The sequence below is a fragment of the Hermetia illucens genome, chromosome 6, assembly GCF_905115235.1.
Source record: "Hermetia illucens chromosome 6, iHerIll2.2.curated.20191125, whole genome shotgun sequence".
Classification (NCBI taxonomy): Eukaryota; Metazoa; Arthropoda; class Insecta; order Diptera; family Stratiomyidae; genus Hermetia; species Hermetia illucens.
Window position 1 is genome coordinate 39,709,634 of NC_051854.1, and position 27,558 is coordinate 39,737,191.

At 41.8% G+C, this 27,558-nt stretch overlaps 1 protein-coding gene across 10 annotated transcripts in view; it reads right to left on the reverse strand.

Annotated features, from left to right (window-relative positions):
• LOC119658882 (RIMS-binding protein 2) overlaps window positions 1–27,558 on the reverse strand; it is a 307,235-nt gene that overhangs the window by 166,003 nt on the left and 113,674 nt on the right. For 7 of the 10 annotated variants that reach the window (XM_038066659.1, XM_038066664.1, XM_038066662.1 and 4 more), the window contains 2 exons: window positions 16,058–16,255; window positions 1,934–2,482 (listed from right to left, as the gene is read on the reverse strand). The exons of 2 other annotated variants lie outside the window; for them this stretch is intronic. In XM_038066659.1, coding sequence (XP_037922587.1) covers window positions 1,934–2,482; window positions 16,058–16,255 — 747 coding nt within the window. The remainder of the gene's footprint in view (window positions 1–1,933; window positions 2,483–16,057; window positions 16,256–27,558) is intronic. One more of the 10 variants, XM_038066661.1, reaches the window with a different exon arrangement.

The following is a 27,558-nucleotide window of genomic DNA, read 5'->3' on the forward strand; positions in this document are numbered from 1 at the left end:
TAGTCTACAGAAGAGCAGCCGTAAGGGTGTGCTCTGCATTTAGCACTATCTCAGATGATGCAGCATTCGTCATCTCGGGAATGGTGCTCATTGCTCATCTCACCCGATTGTCCAAACTGCAATGGAGACCCAGAGGACCCAGAGCACATGTTCTTCCACTGTTGATTTGTGGAAGAAAGGAAGAGCCTAGAGGAGCCCTAGGAGAGGTGCTCGTACCAGAAAATCTGGTGCGAAAAATGCTAGCATGTCAGGAAGACTGGGACGTGTAGAGACGAAAGGTGACTAAGCTAAAGTGAGCTGATTCCGCCCCGTGATGCAATACCTAATGGTGTTTCCATGGGGCTTGGGGGAGTCGGGGGTGGTTTTAGTGGGTAAGAATCCCATGCGGTTAGACAAAAAGAGACATAACCTGAAACAATGCAGCACTGTCAATCCAAACTCGAAGTGCGTCCGTCCATATCAGATGTTACGAGAAAAACAAAAAACAAAATGCTATTAAAATCGATTTAATGTTCGCCTGTTTGTCTGTCTATTACATCCGATTTACTCGGAAACGTCAAAATGGCTGTCGTCCCGAAGTTTGGTGAATTTCTGCTCAAAATCGACGGAATAAAATAATCTAAATATTTTCAGAAGTATAAAAGATTCAATAATTTAATTTAGTTCTTTTGTTTGAGGGTGGCCCAAAAAAAAACCGACTATAAATTTAGTGAACGTGCTTTGATGTGACTTTCAAGCTAAATATTTTAAGTATATGAAGGGACAACTGAATACATACATCATACTATGGCTGAGAAACACGCAACCCTCTATTGGATAATGAATTCATTTACAAAGGGGGGGGGGGGTTGGTTTGGAATAGAACGCAATTATTCTTCTTTGTTCAAGCAAGTCCTGTGTAATCCAAATACATATTTAATTATTATTTTCAAAGCAAATTGTGTACTTACATAAGGGAGATTTCTTGTACAGAAATGGTTTATATTTTATAGGATTTCGGCATGGATTTGAGTAAATAAAATCCATCTAGGACCATGTTTATTGTTGTTAAGGGAAATAAGATTTTATGTCGTTTTATCTAGATTTTTTTTTGTATTTTTGCAGTTCTAGAAACAAGTTTATATTAAATAAATAAATAAATAAAATAAATAATTTGGTATCTTTTAGTGATCTGTTATTATGAGATTATTAGTTTTTGGTGATAAGCGCCTTTTTGCTGGCCTCTTTAATTGATCAATTATTTTTAGTTTTAGATTATGAAAAAATCAGTAAGGGGACGACTGATTATTGCTTTTGCAGAGGTCCTTCATTGGCTGCATCGAAAATATAGGTCACTGGCAATTTGCCTCTTATAGTTTCGTGCCGAACTTCGTAGTTCATATTTTGGATTTATCTTATCTCTTGTATTACGTCTGGATTGTTGGTTATTCGTTTTATTTGGAAGACTTAAAAAAATTATGGTGCAACGCAGAAAGCTTAGTGAAAATGAAAATAATGCGGTCAAAAGTTAAACTCGTTACGCTAATTCAAACTGCGCTGGCTTATGGCTGCAAAACTTGGTCTACACTAAGGAAGCAGTTTGGTGCGAATGCATTATCTATGGTGGGGGGGGTTCGGAGCTGCTAAGTGAAGAGACGATTGACTAAAATACTCTCATTTAATTGCTGAGTGACTTTTGCTATTTTATGGCCAGAATTTTCTGTGGATGCATGCTTTTTAATTAGAATTTGAATCGCCTTTCGGTTTAATTGCTAGAATTTATTTACGATTATTCACTCCATTGTATTCCAAATGTGATGATAATATTGTTGGACCAATAACTCAAGAAATGAAATTAAAAGGCTGGAAATGATGAAATGAAAAAGTGTACCAACAAGAAGAGATCGGAAACAAAAAAAAATGAATGTTCATTATACAAATATTTATATCACACCTGACTTAGGGGTGGCATGGTTGTCATAGGATGTGCCCTCCCCGGCAAGGGGGAAACGTGTACGCCGGTCGTTCCGCTGAGTACTTTATCTGTGGTTGTTGTTGTTCCAGCTCCACCAAATGCCGACGTATCGATTGATGTGATTGCGTGACTGCTTATGCTGGATGTTATCCCCATTGAATTCGCACCTATTCCAGGTATGCCTGTCACAGTGCCAGCGGTTCCAGTGCCAGTAATATTACTAATATTACCGATTCCACCGGGGACGCATCCTGTACCAGTGAGTCCAGTCACCGAAGTCACGCCTGGTATACCCGTCAACCCCACTAAGCCTGTCGTGCCTGCCAATCCACTCGTCCCTGTTAGTCCTGTTGTTCCAGTTAGTCCGCTAAGTGCTCCTGCGCCCGCCATTGATGTCATTATGCTCGACGGCATCCCACCTATTGTTGATGAGACCATACCCGATATACCTGATGTTATTATTGAACTTGATGGGAGCGTGGAGCCTGTCGTTCGGGGATGTTCTAATTCAGCTAAAATTCGATTATCCTAGAAATATTTTATTGAAATCGTTTCGTTGCATATTGGCGCTAGATTCGTTCGTTCATCAAGCATCCTATTCAATTTATTGGTAAACGTCGCTAACATGCTAAGATTGTATGAAAAAATCTTTTATTAAGCAAAACATTGTATGGTTGAGAATATGACTTTTCTTTGCAACATTGACTGGACTCGATTATTTATTGCTTTGCATTCTATTCAGATTCATTAAATATACATTTACAACAATAAATTGTCAGCTTTCAAAGGTTCTAAATGTAATTTCATCTTAACTGAAACTGTAGCGAGTAATCTTTCTATCTGAACTGAAAGTAAATATCTTGGATGCCAGTTAATTATTTGTGGGGAGGAAAATTAGGCAGCCACTTTTTATATATTGGATGCCCAGAGACATTGGGACTATATGGGAAAGTTTGACAGTTTGTTGAGGATTCTGGTAGTCCTGAGTCCGCACCCACTTGGTGACGGACCGGACCACTTGGGAAGCAACTGACTTCCTTTTTTGTAGTCCACGGACTTCTCTTTTTTGGGTTAAATACCCAAGTTTTCAAAAAAGCACGAACAGCTCCCAGGGCAGTGGTGAGGCAGCGTCTGATGAGTTGCCTCTTCCCTGGACGAAACCGTCAGTCAACTTTTTCATTCTTTTTGATCCTAATGTTTCAGAATAGTAGACGGCATAATACTAAGGTCGTAAAGAAAGAATCTAAATTCATTATTGTTGCAAATCAGTTCCGAAAAAAAGTCCACTTTACAAACAAATAACCCCATTTGGTCTATTCTGCCCAAGGATTGCTTCCATTTGCCACTATTTCTGACGCTTTGTATTGGCTATTTCTACTTTGCCAACTTAGAAGATTAAGGGTTCGCTCTCCTTGTTGCTTGCATAGGTTTTTTTGAACAAGTTCTGGCACTGCTTCATCGTTTTTGATTTCAACTTCGATTCGAAGTTTAACCATTGAGCAATCTATGTGTGCGGCTAGTTTTTTGCTTGCGCTACTCAAAAACTTGTGAATTTGAAGGCGTTTGTCAAAAGAAGGGTCCGAGCAAATTTCAGTCGGCGACTTTTGGAGGTACCTTCTTTTCGTGTTACCTGTTCACTTCAAAGTGGAGTATAGGGCAGCCAGACAGTCAGACTGTGCTTTAGTTTCATTATTATCACACTTAACGTTGTTCAAGTGATAAGCCCACAGCAACGCAAGAAACATAAGATCAACATAGATGGCTATGACGACTGGGATTCAAGCCCTGAGCAACGAGATTGAGAAACTGAAGCTCAACCTCAACCATCCCGGCGTCCTATCCCAACCTATCAATAGTTCGTTGGTGGTCAAAGGGTAGTATAGGTCCCAGGGCGAAACGTGGATTAATACACACGATGGAGCATAAAACCTGGGAAACACCCACTGAACCAATACCAACAGCTCCACTAGCACACCCTATCTCCACCTCCACGTGGTGACCGCTGGGAGCTCTTTCTTATCGAAAAGCTGCAGACGGAAAAGGATGAAGGCGAGTCGCCCGCGCCTAAAAACGGGACAAATTGTACCAACTGGTGCTCCAGGTTGGGTGTTGGGGGTTGGGTAGGGCTGACAACCCTACACAGAAAACCGATGTTATGAAGCCACAGAAGGAGCCTCGGGCAGGATGGACTTTACAACGACGAACCCGGCAACGACAACGGTATAACGATTTGCGAATTTTTTCATGGAGCGTGTACTCTCTGTACAAAGATAGAGTTGCCAGGTAGCTAACTGACACCCTGTCCCAATATAGGGCTGATTTAACAGCGTTGCAGGAAATGCGTTGGACAGGGACCGGTTTCCTGGAGAAGAGCGACTACATACTGTAAATTGACGACGTGGTGATCGAACACCGCCACCTCTCAGCCATGATAAATATCAGCATTTATAGGGGGGGGCCAATATCGCACAAGGCTGTCGTACGAAAGGTCGCGGTTCAAAGCTCACTGGTGGCAGTGGGATTCGTATCGTGATTTGACGTCGGATACCAGTCGACTCAGCTGTGAATGAGTACCTGAGTTAAATCAGGGTAATAATCTCGGGCGAACGCAATGCTGACCACATTGCCTCCTACAGTGTACTGTAGAGTACCGTTAAGGTCTTGAATGAAGTGGTCTAACATATTTCAAGGCCCTGATCCAATATGAATTGTTGTTCCAACGATTATTATTATTAATATAGACCCGGATCACTATCTCGTTGGCATGCTGCTCTGAGCTCGAATAACAACGCCTGGATATCCTGCAGATGAAACATCAACAAATGATCTTCACAATCACCGTTATAATAAATATGACTACAAACATACTTGGCCGTAGCCGCAAAAAGAGTCGGAACGCTGATTCGATGGTCAATGTAAACTAGCAACGGAACGGAAAAGTAATGCATACCGAGTAATGCTGCATTCTCAAAGGACGCGAGCACGCGTGGAGACTTATCACGAAATCTGGCGAGCGGAGAAGCGACTTCACAGACGTAGAAAGGAAGCCTGGGAGAACCAAAAGGTGGCAATTACATCAAGCGGTTCTCTCATACATAAAAAGGGAGATAGCACAGAGTGCAGCAATTATAGAGGTATCACGTTGCTGAGTACCACCTATAAGATATTCTCCTCTATCCTGCTAGGCCAGATATCCCCATATACCCAGAATATCATTCGCCCATACCAAAGAGGTTTCACTGCAGGCAAATCAGCAACAGATCAGATCTTCCCTCTGCGGCAAGGGATGGAAAAACTGCTGGAATATCAGCTGCACCACCTTCTTATCGACTTTAAGGTCGCCTACGAGAGCATGGGCAGGGTAAAATTGTACGCGGCCATGAGAGAATTCGGTATTCTGACGAAATTTATAAGGCTGACTAGGCAGGTCTTGACGAATGTAGCAAGATCACTCTCATAACCATTCAACGTTAACAACGGTATAAGACAAGGGGATGCCCAATCATGCGTTCTCTGATCCGTGATGCTGAGGTAAATGCAAGAGATACGATCCTCTTTAAGCCCACATAACTACTGGCCTAAGCTATCGATATCGACATCCTGGAAGAACAATCCGAGACGTACTAACCGCCTTTATTCAGACCGAGTAGGCGGCGCGAGATCTTGGGCTGCACTGAATGAAGGCAATACAACATTTATGGTGACAACGTTAGCACCAAAAACCAATCAACAACGTCAAACCGCACTGGTCAAACGAGAAGAATAAAGTTAGGCGACCACAACTTTGAGACCGTTGATAATTTCTCCTACCAAGGTTCAAAAATCGCAACCTATAACAGCTATGATGATGAAATCCGCACACGGTTGGTGGTAGCCAACAGTATCTATTTCAGCATAAAAAAAATGTTTCACTCGAAACTTCTCACCATATGGTCAAAGCTCTTGCTGTACAAGGCAATGATCTTGCCAGTCCTCATGTATTCCTCGGAAACTTGGGTTCTTAGCAAGAAAAATTGCGAACTCTTGGCCGCGTTCGAGAGAAGAATCCTCCGAAGAATTTTTGGCCCCCTACATGAAGATGGACGATTCCGTAGCCTACACAATAACGAAATCTATGAGCGATACCATGACCGTCCGGTTGTGGATAAAATCCGGCTCAATAGGTTACGGTGGGCGGGTCACCTAATCGGTATGGATGAGGATGATCCAGCCCGGAAAGTCTATAAGGGCAATATCTATGGTAGAGAAAGAAGACGAGGCAGACCCTGCCTAAGATGGAGCGATGGCGTAGGCCAGGACACCAGACAGCTTTTAGGGATATCGAATTGGTGGACATAGACGCAAAGCCGGGATGTCTGGATTTCCTTATTAAGGCAGGCCTAGACCGGATACCGGTAGTTGCGCCGTTGGTGATGATGATGAATCAATGCCTGGCGACTGGCCACGAGGCATTATCTGTTCCATATATAAAAAGGGAGATTTCACACAGTGCAACAATTATAGAGGTATCACGTTGCTGAGTACCATCTATAAGATATTCTTCGCTATCGTGCTAGGTCGGATAGCTGCATACGTCCAGAACATCATTGGTCCATACCAAACAGGGTTCACTCCAGGCAAATCAGCAACATATTAGGTCCTCTCCCCGCGGGAAGCGATGGAAAAACTATTGGAATATGAAAAAAATATTACATCCGCATGTATAGGGCAAAGCCCCAAACATGAACAACGATGGCGCAGACCAAGGTTGGTGAAAAGGAAAAGACGATACGTTGAAAGAGAATATGGTACGAATGGATTGTCTAACATCTACGATAAGGTGATATGGCATTTGCCGATACTTTCTAAAAGGTCAGATTCGCTTTCGAGGTGATAAATCTTGGAGAAAAGTTATAATAGAAATAATACATTCTCCAAAGGAAGGCTGAAAAAATCCCCGGGAAAGACGGAGAAAAATTTCCTCTGCAACAGAAGTAGGTCCTTAGACTGGCCTATAAGCCCAAATAAACTCGGACGAGGGAGGATATCCGTGAGACTTTAGAAAAACAATTTGGATAGCTCGAATTGCATGAGTCCCCAATCAAAGGGACCCATGAAGGGATATGGAAGCACGCACATGGTAAGCATCAGCAAGAACGACGCTCATGCTGCAGTCGTTGAAGTCAAAATAGGCTGGATGGTTTACCGGCTCAAAGAGTAGGTGCCCTGTTTCAGATGCCTTGAAAGGTCAAATATAGCGAAAGTATTCACTGGTGAATATGACAAAGCAAAAAAGTGCAGAAAATGTGGAGGAGAAGGCTACATATTTCGAGTTGAGTTGAAGGAGGAGGCCTAGTGTTGGCATGCCAAAGGGATTGCGGATTGCATCGTGTTTAGGAGGACCTTGTACATAATGAAGGAAGGGATTTTTGTACGAGCCAACCTCCTCCTGAGGTGGCCATAAACAGTATTTTCATAACAACAGCGGCAGGATCTGTGCCAAAGATGTAAATGATAACGAGGCAATATAGGCGTGTGGAAATCATGCAACCCAACAGGGCAAAAATCACTGGCGTATAAATTTGCAGAAATCATGCTGCCCTAAGCGTGGCGAAGAACAATGTGGAGAAACGTTGGGTTGTTGGCTTCGAATGAAAGAGATGGTTCCAACTTTTACTCTGTGGATTGGGACAGTTAAGTCATTGAGTGTTTTACGTAGGTACCTGTCGTGGAGATTTAATCCTTCTTCTTGATGACCACAGTCAGCGCCCTGCTGAGACAAGCAACAACGGTTCCAGTCTATACCAAGTGCATGGCTAAGCATTCATATTGGCGGATGCAAGACATACCTAAATCTCTACCGAACTAAGGAGTACGGCACCCGTGTTGAAACGCAACACCACACCGAGGCCCGAAGGTCTCTTCTCGCTTGAGTATAACCACAACCCCCATGAAACTCCTACTAGGAGGCCTACCACAAATAACCAAGCTGTACTCACATACAACGGGAGTTCACCCGAAGTATGAGAATCCAGGAGCTATCCCGGTTCCTATGGCACCAGTATATCCCTGGTAAGGTTTCATGGCCAATTAACACTTCAGATGAGTCCCCGTGCAGACTCGGGTCTGATCGCCCTAATTAGGCCTTTGGAGCATTCGCCTACTGCATCACGGCCGGCAAACCAAAGTGAGTACAGTGTCTCCCGGTGCCACCACTATGGAGGCGCTCCTCAGTCACTTGGTTTTGGTTTGGCCGACAGGGTTACCGCCTCGTTTTCCTCACCGCCACGTCTGAGCACCTGCGGATTGGGACAGTGGAATTACAATCACGGGCCATGTTCTGCTCGGGGCCGGATTTGGTTCATGCTTAGGCAATTTGGAAAATTAAGCCATGCGCCAGTGCGTTATTCTTGTGAATGGGAAACGAGAAATCCGGATTGGTCGGTGAAATTTGACGAGGATATGTTTTAGAGATGTTGTTGCGAGGCCATGGTTTCGAAGGTGAGGTATAACCAACAACTATGTAGACGCAGAATGAAAGTATTTGACGTTTTCATGCCGAGCTGGGAGTCCTCAACAATAGGCGGCGAAAATTTTGGTGTAATGGCAAAATTGCGGAATTGTAGGTTGTTTGTTATCAACAGGAAAGTTCTATCAGCGAGCCAGGGGAAGACCACGTCAGCAATTGGAAGTCTGCGCGAATCTTTGCAGAAGCCCTGAATAGGCCATATCTACCAACGTAGGAAACTGCTACAACGAATTTTGCGCAGAGGTTGAACTGAATTCTTGAATTTCTCCTATCTGGGGTTGAATATGACAACCGATAACAGCTACGATAATGAAATCCGCGCGCGGTTGTTGTCAGCCAACAAAAAAGTCTATAAGGGCAATTTCTATGGTAGAAAAGGAAGATGAGGCAGACCCTGGCTGAGATGGAGCGTTGGCGTAGCTCAGGACACCAGACAGCTTTTGGCGATATCGGAATGGTGGACCTCGGCGCAAAACCGGGATGTCTGGAGTTCCTTATTAAGGCAGGCCTAGACCGAATACCGGTAGTTGCGCCGTTGGTGATGATGACGATCTGAATTCCTCTGGAACAGCGTGAAGGTTTATTACGAAAATTTGTGGGAACTACTATACTAAAGTGAATTTGTTCGCATCTTCTTCTTAATATAGACATTGTATTCTTCTCCAGCATAATGAAAGCCGCAAAAAATTTAAACCAGCATTGGAAGTCTTCGAAATACCTGAAGTAGCTAGAGAGAATTTTGTATGGATTTGTAGGATGATCAGGGACTAGAACACTCCCGGTTTAAATGATGTTCCTAGTAGAAACCCATACCTCACCGTATTTAAGGTTGTCCCGGCAGGCTAACGATGTATACCACCAGATACCACCTACGATGACTCCGTGACACGGTTGGCTAGACTGTTGTCTATGTTGCCAGCATGACTACGAAAAATATGGGCTACTGGGCCTTATATTGCTTTGTAAATTTTCAATTTGTTAACGTGATTGAGTAGTAAGAAGTAAGATACATTTTGCTTATTTTTGACTTATAACCGTAAAAATTTGGGCTTTTACCTAGGCATTATTTAAGTGCTAAAGTTTTACTTCTGCTTGTTCAAGAAAGGTGATAATTTCTATTAGGTGTTTAGTTAGGTCCTCTGTAAGCAGGTGCTCTACAGAGTTGATGGATCTATCCCAGTTAAAATTATTTCTGATTTGGATATATTATACTTAGTACATTTGAAGAGGATGTGGTCTAAGGTTTCCTGCGCATTGCATGTATTGCAACTGTCATTTCTTATGATTTTCATCTTTTTGAGCCATGGTTTATTATAGGAGTGACCTGACATGATTCTGTTGGCAGTTTTTATCCGCGACACCTTTTGTTTGGAAAGGTCTTTCGGAGGTTTTATGGGTTCATGGGGGAATATTTTTGCAAAGAATTTCCCTTTGGAGCGAATGTCATTTTGATAGCTTGAGTCCCACTCCTCTGCTATTTGGTTGGCAACCAGAAGGTTTAAATCAATGGGTGCTATGTGACAGTTCATCAGTGTGGCGCTGTTCTGGCCTTCGGCAGCTGCCAGATGTGCACTTTCATTTAATTTGATGCCACTCCTTGCCGGGCACCACATTATGACTACTTCTTCACCGTTCATGCATTTGATGCTGTTGTGGATTTCGTTTACCGTGTAGTGAGTGGTAGACTCTTTGCCCAAGATCCGGCACGCATGTAGGGAGTCCGTAATTATGACCACTTTCTTATGACCTTTATCCAATGCGTATTTAGTGGCTAGCCACACCGCTTGGAGTTCTGCTGATAATATTGTGATTTGATTTAGCCTGTGCTGCCCCACCGTTTCAGCATGATCATCGACCACTGCAATGCTTACATCACCTCCTCTGACAGAGGCATCTGTGGCAAATATTTCGAAATTCCTGGATTTGTAGTTGCATATGGAGGCATTGATCTCATTTGCTAAAGCCGTTTTTGGAATGTTTCTGCCTGACGCCTGAGTTATAACCACTTGTAAGGAATGTGGAGGGCTTGATTTTATGTCAGCTCTCAGGAGGTCAAAGAGGTGAGAGAAACGTTTGTAAGTAGCAGAGAGGCCATTTTTAGCATCTGCACTCTCTTGGACATTCCGAAAGACATGAGGTCGATTTGCATGGAGCCTTATTAGCTCCTTAGTTGCTAAAAATGTTATTCTGAGATGGGGCGGCGGTTCATTTGCCAGAGCAAAGGTGGACAGGTGGGGAGCAGTTTTGGTAAGCCCTAGGCATCTTTTTAGGATTGTGGCCGCTATTGAGGTGATTTTGTTATTCAGGTATTTGGGTGCTAACACAGATGTGGCAGCGGCGTAATCTAGGATGGGTCGTATTAGCACTCTGAACAATTTGATGCTATTTTCGGGAGGAAGGCCCCAAGAATGCCCAGTAGAGAAATTGATGACTCTAGCAGCTTTTTTAGCCTTAGAGATGGTGTCAATTGTTTGGTCTTTTAATATTAAAGATGAGTTAATTGTCTTGCCAAGGAAGGTTATCTTTTTGAATTGCTGTATGCTGATATTGCCAAGATTCAAGGGGTGTAGTGTACTACTATTTCTTTTAAGGGTAATGAATTTTGATTTGTCCGGATTTATGTGAAGATTTAGGCTTTTGCATTCGTCAATGAGGGCTACTGTTTGGGCTTTAATGGAGACTTCAGTTTCCATAATTGTTTTGCCAGTGGCTAATATGAAAAAATCATCAGCATATTGATAGATTTCTATGTTGGGGTCGACTGGTTTATGAAGTGAGGCCGTGTAAATATTGAATAGCGTGGGGCTCAAGACACATCCTTGGGGTATACCATTGCAAATTCCCACCTTCGCATCACCTAGGATTAGATTCCTGTTGGCCAGGAACCGTGAGGTCCAGATAATGATTTCGGCTGGTATTTTATGAAAGATCATTTTAGATTCAAGGGTTTTTAGATCTACACTTTCATATGCTTTGGATACATCAAGAACTACCGCTTGCGCCTGCAGTTTGTTTGCTTTGGCTATGGAGATTGCGAGAAGGATGTCATTTAGACATGTCACAGTGGATAATCCGCTCTGATAGGCATGACTGTTGGGAGGGAGAATTTTGTGCTCTAGAATGAAATGGTTTAGTTTGTTTTTGACAAGTGTGTTGAGGATTTGGCGAAAACATTAATTAGAGATATGGGTCTGAAATTTTTAATATCTGACAGATCTTTATTTATTTTGGGTATGGGAACTATCTTAATAGCAGACCACTCCTGTGGAGGGTTTAAATTTTGCCAGGTTTCATTAATGGAGGTAAGCAGAGCAGATTTGACCGGAGGGCTAAGCCACTGAATGTAGGTGTACGTAATTTGGTCATTACCCGGTGCGGAGTTCTTTTTCCGTTTGTTGAGGACCAGAGCGAATTCCTCAGGAGTAAAATTTTGTTGCAGCGATGGTGGCGGTAAATGGGATGTAATATAATTTGGAGTTGGCTTGTTGTAGCTTGAGCTTAGAAAGTCTAGGTATTTCTGGTCATTTTCAGAATCCCAAATCCGGTGGCTGGTTTCTTCCTCTTGAAAATTTTTAAAGTTTTTTATGCTTTTCCAGAATACCTTAGTGTCTTTTTCGACACTCAGTTCTTCCCAAATCTCGTCCCAGGTTTTTTTCTTAGCCGCTTTTACCGCTTGTAACCAATTTTTGTTTGCAACCGAGAAAGACATGAAGTTGGTGTGGTTGGCATCCCTGTGGTAGGCTCTCAGAGCTTGCCTTTTCTCTACAAATAGTGTCTTCAGACCACTGTTCCATCATGGTTTATGGGAGGAACCCTTGCGGATTTTGAATGTCGACTCTTTAATTTTGCTTTGGATTTCTGCTGTCAGACCGTTCAAATTCTCCGTGGGAGGGATGGACTGCAAGGCAGTTTTTAGATGTAGGAGGCCTATTTTGTATTTCTGTTGAATTACAATGGTGTTACTGTGGATGGCTATTGGTTTATGCTTGCTTTTAGAGATCGGTTGTGCCAGCGCGTTCCAGGACCAGGATATAGTAATGGAATTAGTGAGGGTGACATCTGGTGCAGATGCTCTTGTTTTGCCGTTTGTTACCTGGTCCACAAAGGTTAGTGAACCGTTGTTGAGTAGTCTAAAGTCAGATCTGCATAGTGCGTTTGAGAGATGCCTCCCTTTACTATTCTCAATGGAGTCCCCAAGTATGAATGACCTGGCATTTAGGTCGCCCGTTATTATTGTGTTTGGGGTATTGCTCAGAAATTGAAGTAGCTTGTCCAGTTCTACTTTGAAAGTGGTCGTAGTTGTATGCGGGGGCATGTATATGGAGGCAATGGTGATGTTTGGAGTAAGGTTCATGGTCTTAGCAATAATGATGTCCATGTTGGACTCATAGGTTATTGGCCTGGCATTTATGCCTTTGCGAAATGCAAGGGCAACTCCACCATAGCCATCCTCTCTGAATTTGTACATAAGGTTGAAACCTTTTAGGTACCGAGAATGATGGGACGAGTTAAAAGTGAAGATTTCTTGTGGGGATAGTATGTCATAGCCGTGAGTATTAGCAAAGTATTCAATTTCAGACTTATTGTTAGCTAGACTTTGAATGTTATATTGTAGGATGTTTACCATTTGCAATTTCTACGAACGTCAAGTCGCTTGTGATGTTGAGTTTATCAGTCTGTTTTTTGATTTTTTGCATGTCTTCTGCCAAAGATGGATCTTGTATCTTTGAAGAGATGTTGTTCATGAGTTTGATGATTTGCGACAGTATTTTCTGGTACTCAGATACAACCGTGTACGTTGGGTGTTCGAAAACAGTTTGATTTGGCGTAAGTGGTTCTTGATAGTCACCTTTGGGAAAGGGTGTTCTGGTGTTCTGGCGTAGATTTGATTTGACAGCAGAACTGAATTTTTTGCTCCCTCTGATGATTCTGTTGAACTCATCTTGAGGATTCCTTGTCCAGTTGTTCTGACTTTCTCTTTTTTCCAGCGGAGGGAAGGCAACGTCACAGTCAACATCGCAGTCCAGTGAGTCGTAATAATTTTTCACTTCTTTAGTGGCTTCCCTCATGGAGATATTTTTTATTGCTGCCGTCTTGATAATCGCCAGGTGTTCGACCCAGATGGTGCACTTCCTGTCTCTGGCGTCATGGTCAGTCTTACCACATAAAGCACATTTTTTCCCGCATGTGTTGCCATCGCACTGATCTTTTGGACCACTGCAATTTAAGCATCTACTCACTTTCGCTTTGCAGTTAGTGGCAATGTGGCCCAATCTGCCGCAAGCAAAACATTGCCTCGGTCTGTTTAAATAATGATCAACCTCAACCCTCACGCTACCGATTGAAATATGTTTGGGGATGTCAGAGCCAACGAAGGTTAATTTGACTGTTCGAGATGGAAGGAAGACATCTTTGTTTTCCTTAGATCTGAAGTTCAACCTTTGAACTTTCGCCACTTTTATCGGGGAGTTAATGTCCTGAAGTATTTCATCTTCTGTGAAATCTGTGGGGATGCCTTTAATAATCCCAAATCTATGGGTATCTCTCAAGGAAATAAATGCTTTTAGCCCTAATGTGACCAAGCGATTGTCGGATGCCAAATTGTTCGCGCAGGACGCTGATTTGCAAAAAACTTTTACCCTCGTAGGCCCATCTTCCTTGACCGTAACTACCTGGTCTTTGAGGTTGAGACGCCTCGTAAGTTTATGGAAATTGAGGGGTTTGAAACCCTCAATTCTTTCCTGTCCGTTAACCTTATCTATGTATGTCATGGGGTTGCTTCTCTCCACACATACTGTGTACGCTTTGCATTGAGCGTTCTCGCTGTATCTGTACACTGGGGCTGTTTGCTCCATCGGAACTATTTTTTGTTTTTCCATTGGTGAAAGGGTCTTGCTTTGGTCCTGAGACTGGGTGACCTCAGGGAAAGCTTTGAGTTGAGTCGTGGCTGGTAGAAATCCAGAAACCTTTTGTTGTTTAATCGTGGGAGACTGGATTGGGGATCTTGACAGGCTCCTCGAAGCCCTTCGCTCTTTCCTGGTTAGGACATAGCCACCGATTTCAGTTGGGCTTTTGAACTGTGGCCCTACAGCTGCCTGAGGAGATGTTGGCATTTGGGAAACAGACCGGTCGAAATTTATTTTCCCCTTGTCCGGGGGTTCACACTCCCTAACCTCCATGGCCTATCTTGACAGATGCCAGAATGCCTGTATACAGGGGAAAAACCACCAAAGGATACAGGGGCAGATTTCTACTTACAAGATTGATTGGGTGAAGAAGCAGAAATAAAACTAAGGCACTTACCTTTTTCCTTAAGCAGGAACCGATTCACCGCCAAAACTATCAAAACAGAAGGAAACACGGTTTATTACACCCACGCGGATAGGCAAAAAGAAAATTAGCTTCAAACTAAAAACGCACTGTCGATACAAACACGAAATGCGTCTGACCACGGCAGATGTCACGAAGCAAGTGGAAAAAGCAGAATGAATTACCCGAAAAAGATAAAGGAAACCAAAACATCAGAACAGGCAAGAATCCCTGACATGTGTCATAAGAACATTGAAAAGGTTTCTTAAGGATTACTGGGTCTACATACAGATGCACGTATAGAGCAGTGAATTTAGCGACGACACGACAAAATTAACTACTGCTTGGCACAGTTCCTGGCAGGACATGGTGGTTACAGGTTGGATCATTCCCCCATTTGTTCTGAATAACCCAGTCCTTTTGTGAAAAACTTCGCTTGATGCAATTAGTATTATCAGGAAGTTGGTATTATCAGATTTTTTTTGAAGAGATCAATATAATATAATGGCTTGAAAATTTAGTGGTTTGCTTAATGCTTCACTTTTCAAGCTGTATTACATCATCAGCCCCAAAACCAACCACACTTTAAGTCAATTATGAAGTCATTAACTGTCCATTTTCCGATGTCATATTAAATCGATATTCAATTCAAAGAGTCAGCATTGAAAAACGATATTAAATGGGAGGCATTAAATTCAGGAAGCACATGGTAAAGAAGTTCATGATATCAAAATATCATCAACCTTTAAGCTTATGTGGGAGGTTCATAAGGAAGAGACGGAAAATCGATAAGGATGTGATTTGCCTCATCTACGTCTTATCGTGTTGGATTTTGCACGCGTGGGTTTCGGTTTAATGATTCTGTTGTGGGAGGCACCTAGTTTGAAACTTTGAAATGATATTAAAAAAAAAAATTAGTATTTTACTTGATATGTATGATATAAAGCTATGTCCTTTTTGTGGCCTTACTGTTTAAGAAGGTCTTTAAGGACGAAATTTTCAGATGTCTTCCCAAACTCTATATTGAATATTATTATAAAGTCGCCTGTTTGCAATGAAAAGTCATACTCTTTGCCCATTTCGCTAGCTTTCCCCTAAATTCAATTGGAACTAGTTCAACCATCATTCTAATACGAAATTCACTAATTTTAAAAATGAAAAAAATTAAACAATTATGATCTAGTGAAAGAAATATTGTACATTAAATCTGAATAACTTTCAATAAAAGTAACTTGAACTTTACTGAATTTCAACAACATTAACTCTAGTGAATCTAATACACATACGTTAGCAATGGATAAACGTGCCTGTTCAATCTTCGCCATAATCTTATCAATTTCGGATCCTTGGGTTGTCATAGGTGCCCACGTCACGGTCGAACTAACTCCGGAAGATGTCGTTGTTGTCGGCCGCGTATTTCTCGATTTTATAGCCGCCGAAAGTTCCAATTGCAATTCCTCACATCTAACTGTTTCCAGTGCAGCCTAGTTGTAATTTTAAGGATCTCGTCAAGCGTTTTTATAATTTCATCTCAGACTGGTTTTAGTTTTATTCTTATATTTATTTATTTAAAGGTTGATCGTAGATAATAGATAACAAAAGTGAAGCAGATGTTAAAATTTTGGTATGCACAGCTATCCTTATGGATTAGTCAAAGTAAACTTAGGCAAACTGATTCCTTCCTCCTAAAGTAGATTTTCATTGTAATTATTTCTGTTTATCTTTGTGGCTGCGATATCTCTTTGAACACTGGTAGAACTAGAAAGCGCCATGAAAAAGCAATTGTTGATTGGTGACTCAATAAAAATAATAATTTGGAGGTGTCTGGATGATTAATCGTGGAATGAGTGAAAACAATTGATATTTTTCATGCATATGTGTAGATGTATTAAAGCTTTAAAATAATTTTTTTAATTAATATATGATTCATGGTAAAGTATACTAAAATTGTAAAATTTTTCGAAGAATGGAATTTCACGGCAAAGTCCACCATTTAATCCTCTCATTTGTGTAGTATAGTGTTGGCAACCCCAAAACAATTTGACATTTAAAAGTTAGGGTTAGTATAAAATGGCACCTTACACGACAGAACAATGTGCCTTTATTATTGAACATTATCTCAAAAATAATGAAAATTTGAGAATTATGTTTTAGCTTCATCAACCGTGAAGAGATTAATTGAAAAAATCATGAAAACAACCAGTTCAAATGCGAATATCGAAGCAGTGCGTCAGAGTGATGTTGAAAATTCAGGAAGAATTGCAAATTTCAACAAGCTCTCTACAGTGTTTATTCCCTAAAGATCTAGGACTTCTTCTTACAACTATAATGACTATGCACAGCGAACACAGCTCTCTGAATGCATTATTGAAAATCAACAAATGGACGCTGATTTTTCGAGCAAAATTATCCTTAGTGATGAAACACATTTTCATTTTCATTTGGGTTCCGAAAACCCACATATGATTCTTGAAAAATAAATGCGTCCACAACGTGTCATTATTTAATGTGGATTTTGAACATCATTGGACTACACTTTTTCGAAAATGAGGCCGATCAAGCAGTGACTGTTACTGGTATTCGTCATCGCGGCACGTTAACACAGCTCTTTGTCCCGAAATTGGATGATATTGATGTGGCCAATGTGTCAATGTGTGGTTTCAACAAGATTGTGCCACATGCAATACAGCCCGTGAAACAATTCAATTACTGGATAAGACATTTCCAGGTCTTTTCTTCTGGGATGAGAGATTGGGCCCTTAGATCATGTGATCATACAAGCAGTCTATTCTTTACTCTTGGGTTTCAACGATACAGAATGCAAATCTGAAAGGTACGCAATGGAGGTGTTCATTGACACTGAGGGGGCGTTTGACTATACGCCCTTCTAGAGGACATGGTGTCGATGACAACACACTCTAGACGAGTGGCAGCTCTCTTGGCAAAATGAAACTAGAGGCAGATGGACTGTGCGGCTCATCGGCAACTTAGGTGCGTGGCTGAATCGGAAGCATGGTGAGACTGACCATTTCTTTACCCAATTTTTAAGTGGGCATGGAAGTTTTCAGTCTTACCTGCACAAGATTGGAAAGGCGCGTTCTCCGGATTGTGTGTTTTGCAATGGAGTTGTGGACGATGCCCACCACACTTTTTTTTCTTGTGGAAGATGGGATGGGGTTCGTCAGCAGCTCTATTTAAACACAGGGGATCTCTCTCCAGACAACATTGTGGAAGAGATGCTGAGGACTGCTGACAGCTGGAACCGTGTTGTCCATTACGTTCGGGCCCTTCTCGTTGCTAAGAAGATAGAACTCGACCGGTGGAGGAGCCGGATGGCAGGGCGTTCCTTGAACTGACAGTTCCCTTCCTCCTCTCCCCTCCCGTTGGTGAAAGGAATTCCCCGCAAGGCGGGAGAGTTCGGGGGCTGGCCCGAAGTAATGTGACACACGGTTCCAGGCTAGCTCTCTGACGATGGGGAGGTGTTTAGTTGGTACTCCGACGACGTATCGAATCGGGAGTCCAACACTGTGTGCGTAAATGCATTCACCTACCCTACCACAAAAAAAAAAAAAAAAAAAAATGGTGTCGATGATACTTTAATTGATGGATTTTGGTTTTGCTTTCACAAAGATTGCCTCTGCGGAGTATGCTGATCGACTCCATACTATTCAATTGCGGTCGGTCAATCGATTTTGTCTCCTAGAGATGAGGGGTATAACCCTTCACTCTCCGAAGAAGTGAAATATCTTGGAGTCTCTCTAGAAAAAAAGCTCATGGAATTGGAGTGGTGGTCTCGGTTCTATGCAGTTAATATGAGGAGGAGGAAGTGACGTCCTTGTATTTTATATGGAGCTGCCCGGCCTCCTCAGACCTCAGATGAAGATACCTTGGTAAGGTATTCTTTAACGATTAGGTTGAGCATTCTCTTCCTCTGGAGTATGTTCTCGGAAGCCTGCGAACGCATAGACAAACGGCCGTTGAATAGGCAATCTCCGGGGATAGTACAATGGGCCTAACAAAGGTGGGCATGGAACTGCAACTCTCCTCATTAAATTAAATTACCAAACTAAGATAAAAAGCTTCTCTGGAACAAACATGTAAAGGTAAAGTTGAAACGAGTTCTCTCAGCCTGTTCACCTTCACCTCGACATGGGGAATCAGGCCGCATGTGGTGAAGTGCATATAGCTGCTACCGTTAGGTCGATGTGAGACAAAAAGGTTTTCACTGTAAACTAGCCGCACTACAAAGAACTGTATGTCTGGGTACTATCGGGGCCATGATCCTGGAAATATTGATTCAAATCACTGTAGGAGAGCAACTCAGAGACTAGTTCGATTAGATCTATGGGAAAACAATGCAATCCAGTTCTTACAATGCTTTCTTGCTCTCGGGTTCCTATACATCTGTTTGGTACAAGGTATGAAGTCTTCCTAAAACGTAGAGAGAGCTAGGAAATCCAAGAGGAATGTGTGTTACGATGCAGGAGTCTACCGCTTGAATATAAACGAGAGGTAGTCTTTTTGTTTGGGACAATATGCAACGGTTTTTTAGCTGAAGTATATGCGATCCTAAGGGCGGTAACTTAGATGATTGATGAGCGGTTGAAGGGCAGGTAGGCTACACTAAATGCATTGAGTAGTCCTTTAATTACTTCGAACATCGTTCAGAAATGCAGAGACTGTTTGAACTCTAATTCTGGATTCGATACGGTGGAATTACTTTGGGTACCTGGTCACTGTGGTGTAGAGAGAAATGACATCGCGGATGTCTTAGCAAAAGAGGGTTCTCCCCCAACCGGGACTGAAGCCAGCAATTGGAGTATTACTGCAAACAAGCTTCCCATAATGGCTGGTATATATATGGTTGCCATTCACTCCTTGGTTATTTGAAAAGCGCTTCAGCTGCGCCAGGACTCTCCCATACGCTCACACTCCTCCTTTACTGTTCTGCACCAAATGCCCTTGAGGCGATCTTGAGAAGATGTATAGTCCGCAATGCATTTGTCGCTCCTCTTTAATTTGTAGCCTATCCAATGCCGCTTGCGTATTCCGATAGCAGTGTGTGTGACCGCCAGGCCTGCACGTTGGCCAAATTCTTCGTTTGATATAGAGTCAGACCAGCGCATTCCGATGATACGAGGCACACAGATGTTGACGAAGCTTAGAGCTTCTGAGTAGCAGTAGGTCTCCAAGTACTACTCCCATAAAACAACATTGAAAGAACACTAGCACAGAAAAGTCTCAATTTGATCTTGGTGTTGAGATAACTACATTTCCAGATTTAAGACAGCGAATCTAGTGCTGTTAATGTGTCTAGCAACATCCAGTTCGGTGCCACCGTCTGCAGAAACCACGCTTCTTAGATATACAAATTGATCGATGGCGTCAATACTCAGTGCATTAATGCAGATAGGGAGATAGCGATGAGCCGTCAGATTGAAAACCTTGCTTTTGTTGGTCTTTATCTTCAGTCTAACCCTTCTTATCTCTTTTTCCAAATCCAGCGTCGTTTGATCAAGGTACATGGCTTGTTAAGAGAGCAAGCAGATGCTATCAGCTTAGTCGAGGTGTTTGAGGAAAGATCTCATCATCCATTCAACTCCTCTACGTCCTCCAGACAAGGCAGCATGAAGAACGTCGCCTCAACAAGAGAAATAATATGGATGACATGATGATTTGCACTTAAAAAATCATCAGCGATTTTACCTTGGTGACGTGGTGCAGCGAATATCAAAACTGTGCGTACTGCTGCAAAATGATTTGTAGGGTGTTGATGTGATCAATACAGGAGGATCCCGAGCGAAAATCACTCTGCCTTCCGTCGATCAACCTTCCAATATGTTCTTTGATGCGTTCCAGAATTATTTTAGCTATTATCTTTGCAACGGTACGGAGCACACAGATACCCCCGCAATTGTCATACTCAAAATGGGTGACGATCATCCCCTTCTACCACTCCCTGGGAAAAGTCTCGGATTCTGTTTCTGATTTCTGTACGAGTGGAAGCAGCAGATCAGCAATAGTTGCAGGTGTAGCGATATATAACTTTGTGGGAAGACGGTCAAACCCAACGGCTTTACTCCGTTTGAGTGCATTGATGGTCGAAATGATTTCTCTTCTGCTTGGAGGAACAGTCCGTATCTGCATGTTACGGCGACTAGCCATTTCATCCGCAAGAGGAGGACCTTCACCGGATGTAATACGGTTAAGAACCATGGTGAAGTGTTCTTTCTACTCCTTCAATTGTTCATCATCGTGGATGAGAAGTCGACCGTTGACGTCCTTCAAAGGACTATCGAAAGATTTGTTCTTTCATGATGCGGTATACATTCCTGAAATCATCGGGATCTACGACATCTTCTGCTTTCCTGACAAGCGCAATAGCAAATTCTCTCTTGCTACAGCTTGCACTACCCTGAACCTTTCGGGGTTTAGTTCGTTATCGGAGTTCCACAGCGTTACGTCCGCCATCACTCGCAGTGGTCATTAATATTTTCAGGCGTGTTACTCAGTATATCTGCCGTTCGATCAGCAATCGGATCTTATTGTTGGGCGACAGCTGGGTCATACAAGCAGTCGATATTGAACTTAGGGGGTCGCAGCTTTCTAACCAGGCAGAAAATAGCGTACGCAACACGCAAGTGAACTTAAGCGAGCATCGAATGGTGATCTTTTTCGAGGTCTATGTCAGTGCCTCTCTTGAGACAACTGACAAGACAACTTCTAAATCAACTGTTGATTGCGAAGTGGGCGATCTGCTGCTAATGACAGGTGGCAGAGCCTAAATGATTCTAGACACATAAAACTTGCCATGCCAGGACCTAATGTGCATATTGGAAAGTTTATATTGTCGAAAAGTAGGATGACTTGCAGAAGTATTGTAGGCATTCTGACAGGGCATAATTCACTAGCTGGACATGTGTTCAGAATAAGAAGTGTATAAAATGGCACGTGTCCTTCTCGTTATGAGGAAACAGAATCCCCGGAACATTTTGTATGTGAACGCCCCGCCTATGAACGCATCAGATATCAGATCTTTGGTGCTGATGTGCTCCTCTTGCAACAGATAGCATGGCATCTACTAACGGAAGTCCTGCGATACATAAACAAATCCGGGATATTCCTTTAAACGGGGAGTCCAGTATAATGGGTCACCCCGGTGTGAGTGCTCAGAGGTTATGCGTCTCCTCAACCACAAACACACACACATACAGATGCCGCGGAAAGATTGGAAATATTCAAGCATGCTAACACCAGGTTGCTGATTACCGATATGGGTAATTGTGCATCTTTGCTAGCCTATTCCAGGTAATAAACGTCAGCCATTAAATAGGCATTATACAGAAGATAAAATCTACAGTAAAGTTGAAATCGATTTTTAAATGTTTTAATCAATTTATAGCATAGGAAAGGAATTTAATTGTCAAGATTATAGGGTGTAACTCCAAGGAAGCTAGAGAACAAAATCCCAAAGTAGCACGAGGGCATCAACCGGTTTCTGGGGTGATTTGGTAGGAAGTGTCGTACGAACGGCTCACGCTTTTTTGCCAAGAAGGGGACAATATTCAAGCTTCTAACTACCAAAGTGATGAAAGAGCAGTAAAACCATCAAATAACACCCTCTTCGAAAGCGCCACTAGATAAGGAGATTTTATTCCTGTTGAAGATTGGCCTTTAGGTAGTCCTGATCTGAAACCTTTAGATTAGTGACTGTGGAAGATTTTAGAAGAGAGGACCTGGTCTGAACCACCGAAATATTGAAGGCTGAAAAGCCGTTTTGCTGAAGACAGCAGCTTCAACACCACTAGACGTAGGGCGTACGGAGATAAACGGGTGGTCCGAATGTTTAAAACAATGTGTAAGGACAAATCGTGGAGTAGAGAATAAATCGTGCAGGTCTTATTACATTTCTTAAGTCCATGTATATAAAATATTGTTGGAAGTGCGTTGTAATTATATAACTCAAGAACGTGCGAACTCATTGTCACCAAAATTTAAGAGTATGTTCCTATAGTTTAGGAGATGTGGAGGAAATGTGGAGGAAATCTGTCTACGCGTCCGTGAGTTATACCTTTCTATGTCAGCATCGGATTTCTCCGTATAAAATGTATATGGGAAGCAAAAACAACGAACAAATACGTGGACGCCTGTGAGCCCCTGCTGTACGCATACTGTGTGCTGATGTCATACACACGGCAAATACACCGTGTAACACATACATGCATGCACACTATCAAATACACATTGACAGACAGCTGTCAGTGAGTGATCACATTAAAGTTCTTTTCCATCGAACTCGTATTGTGAACGGATGTAATCGGCAAGGCACGCAATTGATTTTGTTTTGTTCTTTATTGAACAAAAAGACATTTGGTTTATAAATATATTTATCTTTTTTAAATTTTCAGCTCTACATCATCAATTAGTTTTTGCCGATTTTTTATTTGAACATAAACATACAGCGTTGTTGTTGTTTTGATGTTTTTTTGGGTGCATGCGAATCATTGAATAGTTGAGACAAGGAGCGAACATGTCAAAAAATTTGGCTGAAATGTGCACCATTTATAATACAGTTGGCAGCCGCTTCATTTGCTGGTCACTGCCGTTGTTGCAGTTCACCGCTAAATAGTGCTACAAATCAACTTCAACTCTGGTTTTTAATGGCAAATATGTTTGTTTCTGCTTTTGTAAATTGCCTCCAAATGATGCTACAGTGAATCAATTTACAACTTTCTATCAGTTGTTACTGTTGATTGGTAAGACATTAAATTCTTAAAATTATGGAAAATTCCAACGAAAAAGTGGGTAGAGCTTCTGAAATAACAGAAGAACGAGACTGACGGCTGGAAATAGAAAGAATCAGAGCTTCTACTTTAAAAGTTGCTGAAGAATAAGATTCAGGCCGAAAATACGACCCGGTTAGAGCTTCTACTTCGAGTTGTGCTGAAACATCGTAGAAACGAGATGCATAATTTGAAAAGCTTGCGAGTTTGAGCTTCCCCTTAAAGGGCTTTCGAATCATCTCAACAATATGGTATGCATACGACGTGAAGCTGAACGCTCACGATAGGCTCGAACGAGATTGAGAATCGAACCCAGTAAAGCAGTATTCAATTACAAGACTACGAGTACAAAATCCATTAAAATGTCCTCATTGATCTAAAAGCTATATAACATCGTCAAGGTTTTAAGTTTCAGTGAGAAATGCCTGGCAAATATGGTCAATTTGCCACCACTGACTTACCCTCCAGATCCAGTTCCAACTCATATTGCAGGCGTTGCTTAGGAATCCAAACAGTATTTATAGCATATTCGGAAATGCAATACATGCTTTCAGATGGCACCATTTGGAGCGTTGAAGTTGGCAAAATATGGTAATTTCATACCCACATTCGAATTGCAAGGACTTGAACGTCTAGGTCCCATGGACAGATTTGGACACTAAAATCAGAGTCTCGCCAAGATTTATACTGAGTAGATGAGAGGCCTGTCTAATACCTTTGTCGCAATTAAGGGATATGGGCCCGAGGTATACACCGTAACTCCACACTAGGAGCTCTGTTCTCGACATGGGCACAACCACCTTGAAACTACTATAGAGGGGCCAACCGCAAATAATCGGGCCGGGAAGACAGCCCCCAAGAATTCATCTGAAGCATATGCGTCAGACAGTCATCCCGGTTTTGATGGTACCAGATAACCTTCGGTAGGTTTCGTGGAGAGAGCCACTTCAGATAAGCCTCATTGCAGACTTGGATCTGATCGCCCTCCTCGAGTATGTGGGGACGGAATGCAAGGACTGCCGGGTTCAACTAGTATTTCTCTAAATTAGACTTATTGATAAGAGGGACAGAACTTATAGCAAGAGAACGTATAATAGCGACGAATAGTTGCCTGTAATTAATTTGAATCACAGAGTTAAAGGTTTTTAGCCGAGTCTTCCTGGTGGTGTTTATTGTATTTATTGTGCAAGTGTTGAAATCTTGGGAGGAGTTAATTTGAGGAGGAAATAATCTTTGAAATTGAATAACTTACGCAGCGAATGTTTCAAACTATGAACCTTCTTAAACTTAAAGGCTAACTTATACTGATTTTCCTCTAATGCATACCAGAATTTTGAACTGTGTCATGTTAAAAATAAAAAATGGTTTTGAGTGATTTCCTTTAATTTTTTGTTTTTTTTTTAATTTTTTTTATTATTATACAACATTTTATAGTTTTTAGAAAAAAGGAAATTTGAATGAAGCTCACATAAGCATGTTTCTTGAATGAGGGAAATGAGTTTTTCTACAATGTGGCGATTGTTATTCATCACACAAACATACAAATTCTCGTTTGGATTAAAAATTATAAGAAAGTGCACATATGGTTCATACGCATACATTTACCTACACATTCATTAGGATAATCATTTTGCAGGCTGCATAGCATGCAAGCCGATGCCACGACAGTAAAATATACATATTTGCAGTATTGCAGGTAATTTTCCCGGTTTTTTGGGGGGTATGACAAACTACTCTATGATTATGAATCACATCAACGACGCAAAACAATACCACACATCAACATACATATGGGCACGACACAAACATACATTCACTGCGTAGGGAAGCAGGAAAACAAAATGAAAAGCTGTTCAGCATTAAAGTGTTAAGTGCTTTTATCATGCAATATGCACATTGACAATGCATTGAAGGCCTTTTCCAAGAAACACATGAAATAAAGGGTTTTCCCTGTTATGTTAATTGAAGGCGCCTTTTCAAGTACTTATATTTAGTAATTTTGAGTTAAAAGGTCAACTGGAAGGCGGTTCGTACGATTTTGTCATTGTGGTTCGATTTTCGGAAAAATATGTGAATGGCTGGATGGGTCAGGAGTCATTTTCACGCTAAATCTGAGTCACTGGCTCTCATTAGTCAAAGGTTGAGAGAATTTTCCAAGTAAGTTCATCATAACTGACAATTTTCGTGGAAAAATAATGGGCAAATAAAGGACTCTCATGAATGAAGGTCCTTTTCGAATGATAGAATCGAAAACATCTGATTTTTCTTTGACAGGTGTAGTGTGCGCTCCATTCCATAACTAAACAAGTCGGGAAACCGGAAGCTAGACGCTTCAGGTATAAAAGGTTTTGTGTTTCCCTATGTAAGGAGCATAACGTAGTTCTCCATTAGCTTATAGCATTGACCCGAGATATTTGAATCGCTCAGTTCTGGGCAGGTTACCACCATTGCCAGAACTCAGCGATTTCAATATCTGGAGGGGCAGATTACTGCCATTGAAAGAACTGAGCGATTTAAATACCTCGAGTCAATGCTACCAGCCAATGGAGAACTGCGTAATGAAATGTTTCAAACATTAACGCCACCTGGATGAAGTGGCATTCCGCAACTGGTGTTCTTTGTGATCGACGTATCAGCACACGTCCCAAATCTAAAATTTACTGCAATGTCGTCCATCTGTCGCTCTCTATAGTTTGAGTGTTGACTATAAAGGACAATGAACGGCGTCTTGCGGTAATGGGGACGAAGATGTTGCATTGCACTGGTGGAGTGACAAGTTTTGATCACGTCTGAAATGAGAATATCCGCGATCGATATGGGTTAGCACCGATCGTGGAAAAACTGCAAGAGAGGCGTTTTCGATGGTGTGGTCACGTAATTCACGCTAACGAGAATTCAACAACCAGTATTGGTCAGAACATCGAAGTCAATGGTAAGCAACCAAAAAGCCAGCGAAAACAATGGTCGCATGATACACTGGATGGGGATTTGAAGGTCTCGCGATTACATCCTGATCAGGCATTTGATAAAATAAAATGATGAAACCGATCACGACGAGCCGACCCCGCTTGTGAACTGAAGGCTGAAAAAAAAGAAGAAGATGTGAGGAGCGGTGAGCCTGACAGTTCCATGTCACATAGTTAAATTTAATTTAAATAAATCATTTGATGGAATGTCCTGTATTGAAATAATCAACCTCATACGCTTCACGCCCTCAGGTTAATATTATTAGCAAATGCCAGCAATTTAACCAACATCAAATATAAAAAAGGGCTAGGGAGAATTAGATTCTTCTTGAATGGAATTTTAATATTTCACTCGAATTTCAATTATTCTCGTTAATTATGACGTCAGCATCTTATTTGTATGGCTTAGGATGCTGTTAATTATCACGAAATTGATAAGTTTGAACTGTAATATACTATTAGTAAGTTTATTTGAGCAGATACCGGAATGGGGCATATTTTGAGACCTAGATTTCATCTAAGCGCACCACTCTGATTTTTTTTGGATTTTTAGGTTGGGTAGTTTCCGAAAATAAGTCCTGTCTCACTTCAAGTGCGTACATTTTGACTCATTACTCACGCACTTTGTAATTAACGCCAACACTAATATCAGTTTCGAAAAGTACAAGTCGAGACCTTTCATTTGATACCCTACACGACTGAATCCGGTGAAAAATTTTTTTCAATCCCCCCTTTGGATGTATGGGGAGCCCCCCTTTAAACTCCACCTAAATTTATGCCACTCGCTGTATGCGTGGGATTTCATAGCTCCCATCTGTCCACCAAATTTCGTTCGAATCGGTTTAGCCGTTTTGGAGGAAAATGGGTGTGACAGACAGACGGACAGACAGACAGACAGACAGATAGCATCCCCAATAAATCTCTGAAGGCAGCAGTAAAAATAGCTCCAAATATGTTTGCCGAGGCGTTCACCACATGCCTTAAAGAAGGAGTATTTCCTACACAATGGAAGAAGCAGAAATTAATTCTAGTCCCCAA